The 16803-nt window shown below is 45.1% G+C and overlaps 1 protein-coding gene and 1 pseudogene across 2 annotated transcripts in view; both read right to left on the bottom strand.

Moving 5' to 3' along the window:
- The window catches only part of UGGT2 (UDP-glucose glycoprotein glucosyltransferase 2), a 183750-nt gene extending 170607 nt beyond the window's left edge, over positions 1–13143 (bottom strand). The window contains exons 1-2 of the mRNA XM_081083210.1: positions 12896–13143; positions 2153–2235 (exon numbers count right to left, since the gene is read on the bottom strand). Of these exons, the coding sequence (XP_080939336.1) occupies positions 2153–2235; positions 12896–13047 (235 nt within the window). The 5' untranslated portion in view covers positions 13048–13143. The remainder of the gene's footprint in view (positions 1–2152; positions 2236–12895) is intronic.
- Positions 5436–6216, bottom strand: LOC308511588 (TCF3 fusion partner-like; annotated as a pseudogene). Its single transcript has one exon. The product of its transcript is annotated as a TCF3 fusion partner-like (transcript).
- Positions 13144–16803: the final 3660 nt, after the last annotated feature.

The raw sequence follows: 16803 nt of genomic DNA, 5'->3' as shown, positions 1-16803 counted from the left end.
AGTAGAACTTAGGTATTCCTGAGCTTGTATGCCAACTTTTTTTTTTAACTATATTTTATTGATTTTTTACAGAGAGGAAGGGAGAGGGATAGAGAGTTAGAAACATCGATGAGAGAGAAACATCGATCAGCTGCCTCCTGCACACTCCCCACTGGGGATGTGCCCGCAACCCAGGTACATGCCCTTGACCGGAATTGAACCTGGGACCCGTGAGTCCCCAGGCTGATGCTCTATCCACTGAACCAAATCAGCTAGGGCTGTATGCCAACTTTTCAATGATCTGCCACCAGATTGTCCAGGTATTTCGTTTCATTTAGCTATAAAATATGCTGATAAATCTAAGCAACTTAAAATAATAGTTCAATATTAACAAGAATAATTTTCAAGATCGCTTCTTTAATGAAAAATGGTGCTGAATAAGGCATAACGTATGCAGTGAGAACAATAGATTTGGGACAGATATACTGTGAATTTTAAATGAGTGTCTGGAAGTGGTGTTAGATTTTTTAACTATCATGAAAACTTGTCATATTATTTTAGCCTTTTTTTTTTTTTTACCTCAATTCGCAAAACTAAAATTACCAGAACAAATACGAAGTCAACAATTTCCCAATCATTTGAAAATAGACTTCTAAGTGGTCACAGTTCCTCTGTGCATTCCACTCCTGCTACTTTTCTCCCTTCTTCACCACCAGGCTAAATCGTATCACCCAAATTCAATTCCTGCATTCACCATTGGAAAGGCTGTCCGGGTGTCTCAGAAATATTGACTAGGTACCTTTTTTTATACATTTATCATGTATCCCTCCTAAAGCTCTTATCACCTCATAGAATCCTTAGCTGTTTTGCTGTCTTCTGCATTGTATTATGGTGGTTCAAATAACATGTCACATTTATTCATCTTTATATTCCCTGTATCTAAAGCAATACCTAGCTTCTCTTGACTCAAATGATTATTAAATAATGAATTGAAGTAAACGTTTTTTGAGAGTGCAAATTACTTGTTTTTGGAAAGATTTCAGTTTAAGATATCATCAAAGGCATGTCTGCTCTATTTTTGAAACCTAGCTCATGAAATCATAAAATTGTTGAACTTCACCATCACATGAGCCAAATAGTCTCCAGTAAATGAACACTTAACACATTTTAAACTGTTCTTTACCTTACATTTATTCAGGAATAAAATAATAAACTATTTAATTACTGTAGTAAGATGTTTTCTCTAAGTCTAAAAGGCTAAAGAATTCCCTCCTGAGTGATTCCATGTTAATATCATTATATTCTTTGTAGAGACAGGAAAATAACCATCTTTATAATAATAAGTAACCTTTTAGCATCTGCTGCTAAAACCTAAATTCAGTTTATTAAATCTACTGACCTTCCCTAAGAAACACATTAATAAACATTTGTTCATTCTAAAGATACAAGTATATATAAATAGATATATAATCTCATATATATTTAAAAAGTAGAAATGCCTAACTCCATTTTCTAGACAGTGAAATGAAGGCATACTAGTTCCCTGATTTTTGATGGTAAGTATTGAAAATCTCTTGAAAAGTTTGAGTATTTTGGCAAAAAAAAAAATCAATATTACTATATGCAAAACTAATACTATTTCAAATAAATCTACGTAAAAAGCAAAACAACTAAAAAATTTCTGTTTCTTCTTGATTATAATGAATTATGCAAACATTGCTAATTATATGGTATTTTTTTAAATCCTCACCTGAAGATTTTTTTAATTGGTTTTTAGAGAAAGAGAGAGAAGGGAGGAAGGGGAAAAGGGAGAGACATCGATGTGTGAGAGAAACATCGATCAGTTGCTCTTGTACATGCCCAACCAGGGATCGAACCCTAAACCTAAGATGTGCCCTGATCAAAAATCGAACCTACAACCTTTTGGTATATAGGATAATGCTCTAACCAACTGATCTATCTAGCCAGGGCTGAGCTTTCTTATATTAAAGAATTAAAGGTTTATATTTTTGGAAATGGATGCTTAAAACAGTTTTCATTAAAACATCTTTCAAACTTAATATTCAGATTTATTAATCCCATTAAGCATTTACACTTAACCCTTATCATTAAATATATCCAAAGTGTGCACATAAATGCAAATCTTACCAGTTAAAACATGCACATGACATACCTCTTTGCTTATAAATTGCTAATTCTTTTACGGTGTCCAAAAACTGCCAAAATTTTTCATTACTTTCTTCTGCCATAAATTCACTATTAAAAAATAAAAGTAATCAGTTAATAAATGGAAATAAAAAAAGTAGTTTAGATACTATAAACTATACTTTAGAACCAAATTATAACTTAAGGTAAAAACAAACAAACAAAATTAATGTCAAGTTGCTGATTTCTATTTATCATAATGCAGAAAGAGAGCAAATTGATGATTCTTACCTGAGATATCATTCTCAACTACAGGTACATACTCATGACCAGAACAGACTGCATAAAAAATATTTTTGGTTTTTCCTCATTATTAGCTACAACTAAAATATGGATTATTTATTTTGTTTCTCCATGTGAAATAGTACTAAGAAGTATAATTTTTTTTTAAGAAGTATAATTTTAAAGTAATGAAAAAAGTATTTAAAAAAAAAAGAAAAAAAATTGCCTGTTTTGCACAAAAACTGGTTTTATGAACACTTTTAAAATCCTATCTAATAAAAGAGAAATATGGTAATTAGCGTACAACCGCTACCCTTCCCATTGGCTAATCAGGGTGGTATGCAAATTAACTGCCGGCCAAGATGGCGGCCGGCAGCCAGGCAGCTTGAAACTAACATGAGGCTTGCTTGCTTCAGTGACGGAGGACTCCAACGTTCCCCGCCTGCCACTGCAGGCCTCTGAGCTGCAACTCTAAGCAACTATGTAACAAATATAGAAGCTAAACAAAACCCCAGAAACCTGCTTTAGTCCACCAGGCTTCAGCCAGCAGGATAGCAACATTGTAAGCAAAGGCCAGAAACCTACTTTCAGCAGCGGAGGCCTAAGAGCTGGAGCCAAGCCTCAAAGCTAAAGCTGGCCCAGAATAAAAAAAAGAAAAAAGAAAAAAGGAGCGGTTGGGAGCTTCAGTCACCCCCAGCCTGAAAACAGCTCTCAGCCCCTCACCCAGACTGGCCAGGCACCCCATTGGGGACCCCACCCTGAAGGGTGTGTGACCAGCTGCAAACAGCCATCATCCCCTCACCCAGGCTGGCCAGGCACCCCAGTGGGGACCCCCACCCTGAAGGGTGTGTGACCAGCTGCAAACAGCCATCATCCCCTCACCCAGGCTGGCCAGGCACCCCAGTGAGAACCCCCACCCTGATCCAGGACACCCTTCAGGGCAAACCAGCCGGCCCCCACACATGCACCACACCTCTACCCTATATAGTAAAAGGGTAATATGCCTCTCGGCACCGGGATCAGCATGACAGGGGGCAGCGCCCAAACCCCCTGATCGCCCTGTGGCTCTGTGTGTGACAGGGGGCGGGGCCACAACCTCCTTATTACCCTGCTCTGTTCGTGACAGGGGAAGGCGCCCAAACCCCCTGATCAGCCCTGCTCTGTGCCTGATAGGGGGGAGCTCCCCAACCCCCTGATCACCCTGCGGCTCTGTGTGTGACAGGGTGCGGCGCCCCAACCCCCCCCCCCTCCACGGGCCCTGCTCTGTGTGTGATGGGGTAGAGCCATAACCTCCCCATCGGCCCTGCCCTGAGTGTGAGAGTGGCGGCGCCCCAACCCCCGATTGGCCCTGCTCTGTGCGTGACAGGGGGCAGCGCCCCAACCCCGATTGGCCCTGCTCTGTGCATGACAGGGTACAGAGCCCCAACCCCCCTGATGGGCCCTGCTCTGTGAGTGACAGGGTGCAGTGCCCCAACCCCCTGATTGGCCCTGCTCTGTGGGTGACGGGGTGGCGCTGCAACCTCCCCATCGACCCTGCCTTGAGTGTGACAGGGGACGGTGCCCCAACCCCCCAATCGGCCCTACCCTGAGTGTGACTGAGGGTGGCATCACAACCCCCCTGATCGCCCTGATCTGCGCATGACAGAAGGCGGCGCCCCAACTCCCCAATCGGCCCTGCTCTGAGCCTGACCAGGGGCTGCACCTAGGGATTGGGCCTGCCCTCTGCCACCCAGGAGCAGGCCTAAGCCAGCAGGTCGTTATCTCCCGAAGGGTCCCAGACTGCGAGAGGGCACAGGCCAGGCTGAGGGACCCCCTTCCCCCCCCCCCCCGAGTGCACAAATTTTTGTGCACCGGGCCTTTAGTCATGTATAATTTTTACTTAGCTACTTATTTGTGCAGACAATTTTTTATTATTTAAAACATAATATCTTCATAAAAAATTAATAGGAAGTTGATGTATTGCATTGGGTATTTGGCCTTGAGGCCTAAAGAAACTTCCATTTTTACATAGACGGTAGGTTAAAAAAAAAAAAAAAAAAAAGGCCAAAGCCAATAAAACCTTTTGGAAATAATGAAATAAGTGAAAGGCTATTCACTCCTATTTAAAACAAAGCACAAAAAACCTGAAACAAATAGATTTAACTATTTAAACTAGAAAGGAAACAGTCACCAAACAGATGGTAAAGATTCTTTGTTAGTAGTCCTCTCTCTCTCTCTCTCTCTGCCCCCTCCCCCCCCACCCACCCCCACCCCCCCGCTTAGTAAACTTAAACTAGCATGTAATATAAATGGAAAGTATTTAAGGCATCAAACACACATGCAGAGGAACTAATTCTTGTGAATCTGAGATGGTCACTAAATGGAGAAAAGGAGGTCGATAAAACTGATTAATCCATCAACATAAACATGGCAAGCATATAAAATTCTTTTTCATTTTATATATTTACTAGAGGCCCGGTGCACAAAAATGTGTGCACTCGGGTGGGTCCCTCAGCCTGGCCTGTGCCCTCTCGCGATCTGGGGGCCCCTTCCCCTGGCTGCTGGCACCAGTTTCCCTCCGGCGCCCGGAACCCCGGCCTTCGCTCTTCGCCGGGAGGGGCCCGCGCGGTGGGCGAGGGGCTTAGCTCTTTTAAAAATACTTCTGAACATTTGGTAAATAACCCTGTAGGAATCTACTTTCTGAAACATGCTGGTTGTTAAGGGCTGATTTGGGTAATCAACAAAGTGTATGTTAGAATCCTAATCCCCAGAACCTCAGAATGTACCTGTCTATGGAGAGAAGATCTTTAAAGAGGGGATTACATTGTGGCAGTTCCAGTGGGACCCTTAGCCCATCTCACTGAAGTCCTTATCAGAAGAGGAATGTTGGGGTCCTGCCCCAGCAGGTCCAGGGGTTCCCAAAGGTGTGGACGGAGTCGGCGAAGAAGGAATGACACAGAGGCAGCGTTCAGGTGATCATCATAGCCAGGTTCTCTTTTTATTGTCCTGTTACATCTATATTTATACTATTTGATCCTATAAGCATGCCTCTATAAGCTTTTTTTTTGCCAAGGGGGTCCGTCAAAGGGGGAGCTGGCTAAGGTGGGGTGGGGCAGCTACTTGTCTGCCCCCCAAGAAACCCAACTTGAGTCCAGAGCCTCAACCACTTTGAAGCCAAAGTCTTCCTGCACCTTTATCTGCACGGGGGCCAGCTCCGGAGTCAGCGGGACTCCCGACCAGCCCCCTTCCGGTGGCACTCGCCGCCTCTTCCAACCAGTGGGCCCCTCGTCAGGGGCCGGGCTGCTGGCTTCTGTGGGCGCTGGCATCCTCCTGGGCGGGGACAGACCCTCTTTCTCTGGAAGCTCGTTCTCAATGTTGCCTGGGGTGGGGGCGTCTGTGCCCTGGCCGCCCTCCTCCTCCAGTAAGATGGTGAACCGGCTGGCCCGGTAGTTGTCGCCGTAGGAGTCCAGCACCTTCATGAGGAACCTCCACTCCTGCTGGAGTCTCCGTGTTATCCTCTGTATCTGATGGAGCCTGTTCAGGACCCGCTCCTTCGCCTGCTCAATCTCCCTGCAGCGCCGGGTACTTCCTGCGATTGAGTTCCAGTTGGCGCCGCCTTTGCCGGCCTCAGGCTGCCTCCTCCTCTTCCTCTTGCTCCTGGAGGCTGGAGCTGCCCAGACCCCCAGACACGAACTCCACTTCTGTCTCAAGCTCGCTTTCCAGGATGTGACCACCAAACAGTGGAGGCAACGCCTGCTCCCAGCCTGGAGGTGCTGAGAACTCCTCAAAGCCCACAGCTGCCATGGACCCCTCTCTCTGCTCCAGCTCCATTTCTCCCTGGCTCCCAGCAGAACTTCCAACCTTGCAAGCCTCTAGTTTAAAGTGGCTTGCAAAACTACAGCCCATCCTATTTCTCAACCAGGCACCCAGGCCCGGTTGCTAAGCCTCCTGGGAGTTGTAGTTCTCCTTTTCCGGCTTGCCTCCCTCGCCCCACCCCCACCCCAGTCCCAACTGAAAGGCCCTGCTGGCTGGTCTAACCCTGTGGCCAGGCACCTGAGTCACCTCGGGTCTTTATTCCTGTCCCGGCACCGCGCCAACTGGCCATGGAGACTCTCCTCTTGGGAGGCCCCTGGGTCTCCTTCTGGGTCTCCTCAGCCCAGCACTGGATCGGTGCCCAGCAGCGATGGAGCCCTGGCGCCTGAGTCTACTTCTGGGTCTCCTGCGGGGGCCTGGCTGCGTCACCCCTGGGGACCGGATCGAGTGCCCCAGTGGCGACGGCAGCCCCAGAGGCGATGCAGCCCCTGCGCCTGAGTCTACTTCTGGGTCTCCTGCGGGGGCCTGGCTGCGTCACCCCTGGGGACCGGATCGAGTGCCCCAGCTGCAACTCAGCCCAGGGCCCTGGGTGACCTTCTGGAGCCTGGCTGCATCACCCCCAGGGACCGGATCGCATGCCCCAGCAGTGACACCGCCCCGGCGCCTGGGTCTCCTGCTGGGGCCTGGCTGCATCGCCCCTGGGGTCCAGATGGTGTCCCCAGGCAGCTATGCAGCCTGGCCTCTGGCCCTGCCTCTGGGTGTTCTCCCATCACTGGTGATCAGTGATCTGGGAAGCTAGGCGGGGCAGGGAAGAGGCAGACATCTGCCTCTTCCCTGCCCCACCCAGCTTCTCAGATTACTGGCCCACAGCTGGCAAAGGAGGCCAGGTTCTCCTATCACTGAAGCCGGCAAAGGCTTCCTGGCTTCTCTGAGCAAAGGCAGCTCAGTTCTCTGGCTCTTGGCTGCCACCTGGGTTTCCGATTGCAGTAAGCAGCAGGCAGCTTCTTCCCTCCTTCCCCTTTCACATCCCAGCATTGGCCTACTTATGCAAATTAACCACCATCTTGGCTGGCAGTTAATTTGCATATCGCCCTGATTAGCCAATGGGAAGGGTAGCAGATGTACACCTAATTACCATGTTTCTCTTTTATTAGATAGGATTAAATTGATTGGGTGACACCGGTCAACATGAAGCACAGAAGTTTAAAGCATTAAGTAACTTCAAAACAACTCTTGTTATTAATGGTGTCCAACTCAAAATGGCATAAAAAAAAGAAGATAAAAGCAGAGGAAACAACTGGAACACTAAACAGAATATACCTGAAAAGGGCAGGGATGCTACAAAACCATAAGTAAAGTGAGGAGCAACACTTAATACCTAATTGACTTGACCAAACAACTGCAGACATGCTCATACTGTGCAATCATAGGAAAAAGACTTCTTCCATATGCCAGAATTTGTACATCTAAGCATGAACCTTCAAAGTGATTACCTTAAGAAAATAGTCACTTACACTCATTTATTCAATATATATCACTGGTCTAAGCACTTTTGGAACTATTCTAGAATTACTTTCAGGAGCAAAATGCCAGTAACTCATCATTATTCTCAGAGAAGTAAATATCCTTGAGAGCCCTCTAAATCAGCTCCTCACTTTCCGAAAGATATCACCTTTGGTAAAAGTTTTAAAAAGAGAATAACCAAAGTAATCTTGAGAAAGAAGAACAAAGCTAGAGATATCATGCTGCTGATTTCAAACTATATTACAAAGTTATAATAATCAAAACAGTATGATATTGGCATAAAAACAAACAGATCAATGGACCAGAACTGAGAGCCCAGAAATAAGCCCAGGCATATACAGGGGTAGGCAAAAGTATATTTACAGTTGTGAGTATGCTAAACAGAGTTTATTCTTATATTATTATTAATTATTATATTATTTATATTACAACTGTAAACCTACTTTTGCCAACCCTTGTATGGTAAGCTAACTTATGACAAAGGAGCCAACCAAAGGGAAAAGAACAGTCTCTTCATTAGTGATGTTGGGACAACTGAACAGCCACTCACAAAAGAATGAAACTGGATCACTGTTTTACCCCATACACAGAAATTGACTTAAATGGGTTAAAGACTTGAACATAAAACATGAAACCATAAAACTTCTAGAAAAAAAAACTCGTGAGCTGTAAGCTCCTTACCATTGGTCTTGGTGATTTTTTTGGATTTGATACTAAAAGCAAAGGCAACAAAAGCAAAAATAAACACATGGGACTACATCAAACTAAAAAGCTTCTGAACAACAAAGGAAATCATCAACAAAATGAAAAGGCAATCTACTGAATGGGAGACAATATTTGCAAGTCATGTATCTAATAAGGGGTTAATACATAAAATATATTAATAATTCATACAACTCCACATAAAAAACAAGCAAGCCAATTAAAAAATGGTCAGAGGATCTGATAGACATTTTTTCCAAAGACATACAGGTGGCCAACAGGGACGTGAAAAGGTGCTTAACTTCATTAATCACCAGGGAAATGCAAATCAAAACCACAATGAGATACCACCTCACACCTGTTATACAATAGCTATCATTAAAAAGATAAGAGGAGGGGGTTAATCACCAGGGAAATGCAAATCAAAACCACAATGAGATACCACCTCACACCTGTTATACAATAGCTATCATTAAAAAGATAAGAGGAGGGGGCATGCGTGCCTGCAACCAGACACTGTCTGCTTCTCAGTGTCCTCCTGCCCCGTGGCAGAGCTGGGCCCTGCACTGAGGCCAGTGCAGCATTCTGGAGACCAGAGGGGCCCCATCAAGGATGCCATGGATGGATCCATGGGGTCAAGCACTCGGCTCCACTCTATTTGAAATAGCATGAGTGGAGAGAAACCAAGATGGCGGCATAGGTAAACACCGGAGATTGCCGCCTCACACAACCACTTCAAAAATACAACTAAAAGATGGAACAGACATCACCCAGAACCACAGGAAGGCTGGCTGAGTGGAAATTCCACAACCAGAAGGAAAGAGAAAAGCATACCGAGACTCAGAGGAGGCGCAGTGCAGAAGTGAAATACTAAGGTGCGGAGGTGCACATGGAGCGGGCTGGCGGCTGAGAGCGCGGTTGTCTGTTTCAATTGGGAGGGAGTCTCAGGCTCTGAGCTCCAGTTCCGGGCAGGCGAGTCTCTAGGGACCCAGACTCAAACTGGAGAAGTGGGACTGTCTGCCATCGGTCGGAACTCAAGGGCAGCTTTCCCTCCGAGGTTTGCAGCGGTTGCTGGAACACTGAGAGGCAGAGCCTCTGGGGACGGGACTGAGAGCAGCCATAACTGCTCGCTCTGCCTGGCCTGCCCTGTTGATCCCCTGGGACCCGCCCGCCCAAGCCTTGCACAGAGGCATTTGCCGGATAGCCTCAGGCAAAGGCTAGATTAGCACCTCCCTAGAGGACAGAAGTTCTCCCACTGCAGACACAGCTGATTCTCACAGCCAGTTGGCCTTGAGGTCAAATCCCTCCCTGTGTTACCTACAACAATCAAGGCTTAGCTACAACAAGACTGCGCACAAAGACCACAAGGGGGTGCACCAAGAGTGTCTACCTCAGGTAATTGGGACACTTAGCACAGAAAGCCACTCTATCGACACAGCGAAGCATAAAATATGCAGAGACAAAGAAACAGGACACAAATGACAGAACTGGAGGAAAGCAGGCTGCTGGATATAGAATTCAAAACCACACTTTTGAGGTCTTTCAAGAGTCTTCTAGAGACTGCCGATAAACTTAATGAGATGTACAAGAAATCTAATGAGACCCTCGATGTTGTGATAAAGGACCAACTAGAAATTAAGCATACACTGACTGAAATAAAGAATATTATAGAGACTCCCAACAGCAGACCAGAGGAGTGCAAGAATCAAGTCAAAGATCTGAAATGCGAAGAAGCAAAAAACACCCAAATGGAAAAGCAAAATGAAAAAAAGAATCCGAAAATACGAAGATAGTGTAAGGAGCCTCTGGGACAGCTTCAAGCGTACCAACATCAGAATTGTAGGGGTGCCAGAAGATGAGAGAGAGCAAGATACTGAAAACCTATTTGAAGAAATAATGACAGAAAACTTCCCCCACCTGGTGAAAGAAATAGACTTACAAGTCCAGGAAGCGCAGAGAACCCCAAACAAAAGGAATCCAAATAGGACCACACCAAGACACATCATAATTAAAATGCCAAGAGCAAAAGACAAAGAGAGAATCTTAAATGCAGCAAGAGAAAGAAACTCAGTTACCTACAAGGGAGTACCCATATGACTGTCAGCTGATTTCTCAACAGAAACTTTGCAGGCCAGAAGGGAGTGGCAAGAAATATTCAAAGTGATGAATACCAAGAACCTACAACCAAGATTACTTTATCCAGCAAAGCTATCATTCAGAATTGAAGGTCAGATAAAGAACTTCACAGATAAGGAAAAGCTAAAGGAGTTCATCACCACCAAACCAGTATTATATGAAATGCTGAAAGGTATCCTTTAAGAAGAGGAAGAAGAGCCGAAACCGGTTTGACTCAGTGGATAGAGCGTCGGCCTGCGGACTGAAGGGTCCCGGGTTCGATTCCGGTCGGGGGCATGTACCTTGGTTGCGGGCGCATCCCCAGCGGGGAGTGTGCAGGAGGCGGCTGATCGATGTTTCTCTCTCGTCGATGTTTCTAGCTCTCTATCTCTCTCCCTTACTCTCTGTAGAAAATTAATATATTAAAAAAAAAAAGAAGAGGAAGAAGAAAAAGGTAAAGATACAAATTATGAACAACAAATACGCATCTATCAACAAGTGAATCTAAGAATCAAGTGAATAAATAATCTGATGAACAGAATGAACTGGTGATTATAATAGAATCAGGGACATAGAAAGGGAATGGACTGACTATTCTTGGGGGGGAAAGGGGTATGGGAGATGCAGGAAGAGACTGGACAAAAATCGTGCACCTGTGGATGAGGACAGTGGGTGGGGAGTGAGGGCAGAGGGTGGGGTGGGAACTGGGAGGAGGGGAGTTACGGGGGGGGGGGGGAGAAAGAGGAACAAATGTAATAATCTGAACAATAAAGATTTAATTAAAAAAATAAAATAAATAAAAAGACAAGAGATAAATGTTGGCAAGGACGTGGAGAAAAAAGAACCCTCGTACAAGGTTGGTGAGAATGTAAATCAGTGCAGCCACTATGGAAAAGAGCATGGAGGTTGCTCAAAAAATGAAAACTAGAACTACCATGAGATCCAGCATATCCACTTTTGGGTATCCAAAGGAAACAAAAACATTAACTCAAATAGATATATTTGAGTTCATTGCAGCATTATTTACAATAGCCAATTGTCCACAGATGGATGAATGGATGAAGAAATTGTGGTATATATGTCCAATGAAAAATTATTCAGCAATAAAAAAAAGAAGCCCAGCAGGTGTTGCTCAGTGGTTGGGTGTCCACCCATGAACCAGGTCAAGGTTCAGTTCCTGATCAGGGCACATACCCAGGTTGCCCACTTGATCTCCAGCAGGGGGGTGTGCAGAAGGCAGCCGTATCAATGATTCTCTCTCATCTTAGATATTTCTATCCTCTCCCTCTCCCTTTCTCTCTCTGAATATCATTAAAAACCATAAAAAGGAATTCTACTGCCCTGGCCGGTTTGGCTCAATGGATAGAATGTCAGCCTGCGGACTGAAAGGTCCCAGGTTGGAATCTGGTCAAGGGCACATGCCCAGGTTGCGGGCTGATCCCCAGTAGGGGGCGTGCAGGAGGCATCAATCAATGATTCTCATCATTGATGTTTCTATCTCTCTCTCCCTGTCCCTTCCTCTCTGAAATCAATAAAAAATATTTAAAAAAAAGAAAAAAAGAAATTCTGCTATTTGGTACAACATGGCTGGACCGTTAGGGCACTATGCTAAATTAAATCAGACAGAGCAAGACAAATATTGTATCACCTCATTTATGTGTGAAATTCCCCCTCCTCCAAATAGAGAACAGATGGGGGGGGGGGGGGGTAGTGCAGGTGAGTGAAATGGGTGAAGTTGGTCAAAAGGTACAAACTTTCCGTTATAATTCAAGGGACTTAAGGTACAGCATGCTACTACTGAACTTCATATTGAAAACCGCTGAGAGAACTTAAAAAGGTCTCATCACAAGAAAAAAATGTCGTAACTATGGTGACATGTTAACTAGACTCATTGTGGTGATCACAATACATACAAATAGCAAATCATTATGCTGCACATCGGAAACTAATGGAATGCTAAATGTCAATTATAAAAGAACTGGTTACGTTTCTCACATAGGCATTGTGATATGGGGTGATGGACGCTCTTTTCAGGACCATAACCTCTTGCTTTGGTGAAACGACGAAAGTCATCGGCATTAAAACTTCATGCTGGCTAAAGAACCTTCAAATTCTCTTTACTGGAGTACTAAGGACAAAACTGAATAGCAACAAAGTCTCAACTGCGGGTGGGGGGTAGGGGTGGGGGAAGGAATTGCAAACGAGCGCTGCGCGGGGTGGCGGGGAGGAGGCGATGCTCCGAGGGCCCGGCACGAGGGCGCTCGAAGCGGCGGGGCGAGGGCGGCTCCTAGCAGCCGTCAGGCCCCGGCGCCCCGGCCCCCCGGCCCGCCCTCCGCGCGGGTCCAGCCGCACCCACCTGGCTTCCAGCAGCAGCGGGGTCTCGGGCCACTTGGCGGCCAAGTGAGCCGTCACCGCCTTGGACGCGGAGGCCGTCCCGGAGCGGAGCAGCGGGAGCCACAGCAGCGCGTAGCCCAGGAGCAGCGGCGCCGCATCGGCCGCCTTCCCCATGACGCGGAGAGGGACGTGCGAGCCGCTCGAACCCGGAGCCGAAATCCCGAAGCCGCCACGCGACGGCCGGCTCCTCCCGGCGCGCCGGCGCCCACTTCCGGTGGGGGGAGCTCGCGTCCGTTACTCGGGCCCGGGCCTGGCGAGTGCAGGGCGCATGCGCGGCCGGGGATCCCGGGCGGGCTGCCTCGGAGGGACCCGAGCCACGTAGAGGCTGGCGGGGCTGGAATGCGGAGCCGCTTGGCTGGTGCTCGGGCGGGGCCGTGACGAGTCCCCCGACAGAAGACAGACCGGCTGTGGGACACGAGGCGAGGAGACGGGCTCCCCGAGACCGAACTGGGATGCTGGCCAACTCAGGCTGGCTGGAAATGCCAGAATCTGGAGCCAGCGTGGATATTATCCACATTCACACATGCGGAAAATCAGGCCTATCGAAATCCAAGCACCTACTTCGCGGTTTTGCAAATTTTATTGCAGATGAGAGTCACCTGGTAGAGGTTTTAGAAAGCTGCAAACCCAGGGCACAACACGCACTATTTATTGCAAGTGATTCTCTGGGACTGAGATTTGAGCATCAACAGTATTTAGCACTCCCCCGCCCCTCAGCCAGTGAAAACCAGTGACATAACTGAGAGGGCTTGTTGAAACACAGGGTGCTGGGCCTCTTTTCAGTGTTTCTGATTCAGTAGGTCTGGTGTGTTCCACGTCTAATGAGTTCCCAGGAGGTGCTGATACTGATGACCTGGGTCCATGCGTCTAGCCGTGGTACTCAAAAGTGGTCCACAGACCGGCAGCATCAGCATCACCCTAACCTCATCAGAAATGCAGAGTCTCAGGTCCCACCCCAGACCTCCTGAATCTGAATCCCCAGATGAACAGGAACCCCAGGTGAGATTTGTGCACATTAAAGTTTGAGAAGAGGGATAGGCGAAATGCATAGAAAACGGATAGTTGCTTTTGTTACTATCAGCCCAAATTACACATACTGTGATTCTTTTAAAAAATATATATTTTTATTGATTTCAGAGAGGACTGGAGGAGAGAGAGAGATGGAAACATCAATGATGAGAGAGAATCATGGATCGGCTGCCTCCGGCACACCCCACGCTGGGGATCAAGCCCACAACCCAGGCATGTGCCCTGACGGGAATCCAACCGTGACCTCCTGGTTCAGAGGTTGATACTCAACCACTGAGCCACTCCCTGGGGGACTGTGATTAAGTCTTGATTTCAATAGAGGACTGGCTGACCTCAAAGCTCATGCATTTTACTACATCAGGTTCAAAGACAAAACTTGCAACAGAGTTAACTGGTTTTCCAATACGTATGATTCATCAAGCAAAGTACTTAAGGTTTTTCCGTTTTGTTTTTTTTAATTTATTTATGTATTTATTTATTTATTTATTTTTAATAATATATCTTTATTGATTTCAGAGAGGCAGGGAGAGGGAAAGAGAGATAGAAACATCAATGATGAGAGAGAATCTTTGATTGGCTGCCTCCTGCACATCCCCTATAGGGGATCAAGCCCACAACCCAGGCATGTGCCCTTGACCGGAATCGAACCTGGGACTCTTCAGTCCACAGGCTGATGCTCTATCCACTGAGCCAAAGCAGCTAGGGTTTGTTTTTCTTCACTGAGTGGAGGTGAAGCCTCAAGATTCTGGCTTTTCGTCAGGAATGATTCTTTTCCTATTCAGAAGATGGTAAACTTAATATAAATATTAAAATACATGGTAAAGAGAAGCAGCAGCTGGGAAAAATAGTTTAGGGGGTGTACCGATCCATCCCCCTCCCCCACCCCGGTATTTCCCTGCCCCATAGGAGATCGATCTCTCAAAGCTGCCAAAACCTTTGCACTTCAACTTTACATTTCCTCCGATGTGCTTAGAATATACCTTTCCTTAGAAGACCTTGCTCTGTGGATTCTAGTCAGGTCTCACTTCCCAAGCTTAGGCTTCATTTTCTGGCTTCTCCTACTTGATATGATCTATCCCTCCTTTAAATTCTCATAAGCTCTTTATTTTAACTTTCAAATACCACTTATAATTCTCACTTTAGAATTTGAATACAGTACTTATTTACTTCTCTGACTAGAGATGGTGTATTCCCCAAGGGCTCATACCTTATTCATTTTTAGCATCCTTTGCAGAACCTAGCACAGTACATGTTACTGGGGCTCAATAAATATTGAAGAGACCTTGTTTTATGGATAGGTAGGCAGACAGCTGAAGCAGATGAGAAAGGAGTTTCATTTCTATCCATAGAGCATAACAGAAAAATGTATTATGAATTTTTCACAAATATTTGCTTCAATTAATTCCTTATTTCCACTTATTTTTGGACTTAATATTTTACTGAAATTTTGGGATGAAGGACCCAAATTATTGACAGTGAATATAAATGTTAGCATTTATCTGATGGGTTGCAACTCTTTAAGAAATAACTTTCCTATCAAAAGTCACACAAATATCCCTGGCTGGTGTGGCTTAGTTGGTTGGAGCAAATATCCCAGGATATTTGAATTTAGAATAGTGAGGAATGCTATATTTCTCTTTTAAAGAGAATGAAATTAATTTAATCCAGGGTCATTTATTTACATAATTATACATTTTAGCTTACATAGTATTTTCCTAGGAATCTAAGTGGGTTTGAAATATCACTAAACTTGGCCATCCCTGGGCTTGTTTCCTTATCTGCAGAACAAAAGAGAGTAGTAGGACTGGATGATATTTAAGGGTTAAGGGAGGTCATGGGGAGAGGATGTGGGGTTGATCTGAGAGGTGGACCTGGGCAATCAGAGGCTCCTTCCCCACTCTCCTGTCCTTGGAATATACTTTACATTCCACCCACATTTTCCACAGTAGTAGAGATTTTTGTTATTGAGATCATCTGGGTTGAACCCCATTAAAGCCTCTATATAAACTCTTAAGGTTCTGGTAGCGGGTGCAAAGATCTACTTGTCTTACAGTTGCCCAAGATAAGCCTCGTACATACATTCTCTTGTTTATTAAACTTGCCACCTACCAATCTGGAATGGCTTTTCTCCTTCTTTGGTCTCTCTTTGCCCACTGCGTACAGGTCCAGTTTCAGATTTCACCAGGGGGACTGCAGAGGTTTTGAACCAATATTAAAGTCTATTTTCTGTGTTATTTCTATGAACAGATAGAAAAATTAAAATGCAAAACTTGAGTAACTCGGCAAAGGTCACTCAAGTTAGTGGAGCAGCAAAGCATTCTAACATTCATTACCAATAACTCTTGAGCACAGATTGGCTATGAAGTGAATATAATTCAGGAACACAATTGTGCTTTAGTATTTTTTAGCAAAATGTTATTCAAAGTTATTCATATTGGGATACTATGAATGAAAATTGATGATGATAGCAGTTTTCATTGTATGTGGAAGAAGTGATTAATGAGTACTTTATAATAAGAATATTGTGTTTAATAGAATAAATCATCTTGAATTTTTTTTAGATACAGACGCACTAGGTTTATTTAATAATAGTGGTGCTATGTGAAGATAAAGTTACTGCCAAATTATCATGTAATATAATAATACTTTAATTTTCTCCACCTAAATAAAGTCTCACAGCTGAAATGACTTTTTAAAACTATCACTCTGTAGGGCTTCCTTACTGTAAAAAAGACTTCATTTTCACTTTTAACTTTGAATATATTATATACAGTAGTAGGTATCTTACTCTTTATTCCAGTTGAGAGAATTTGTAGATTTATGTTAAAAATCTCTAGGCAC

This window comes from Myotis nattereri, assembly GCF_964212035.1.
Source record: "Myotis nattereri genome assembly, chromosome: 2".
NCBI lineage: Eukaryota > Metazoa > Chordata > Mammalia > Chiroptera > Vespertilionidae > Myotis > Myotis nattereri.
The sequence above is the reverse complement of the archived record's forward strand: the minus strand, read 5'-3'. Positions and strand labels throughout refer to the sequence as shown.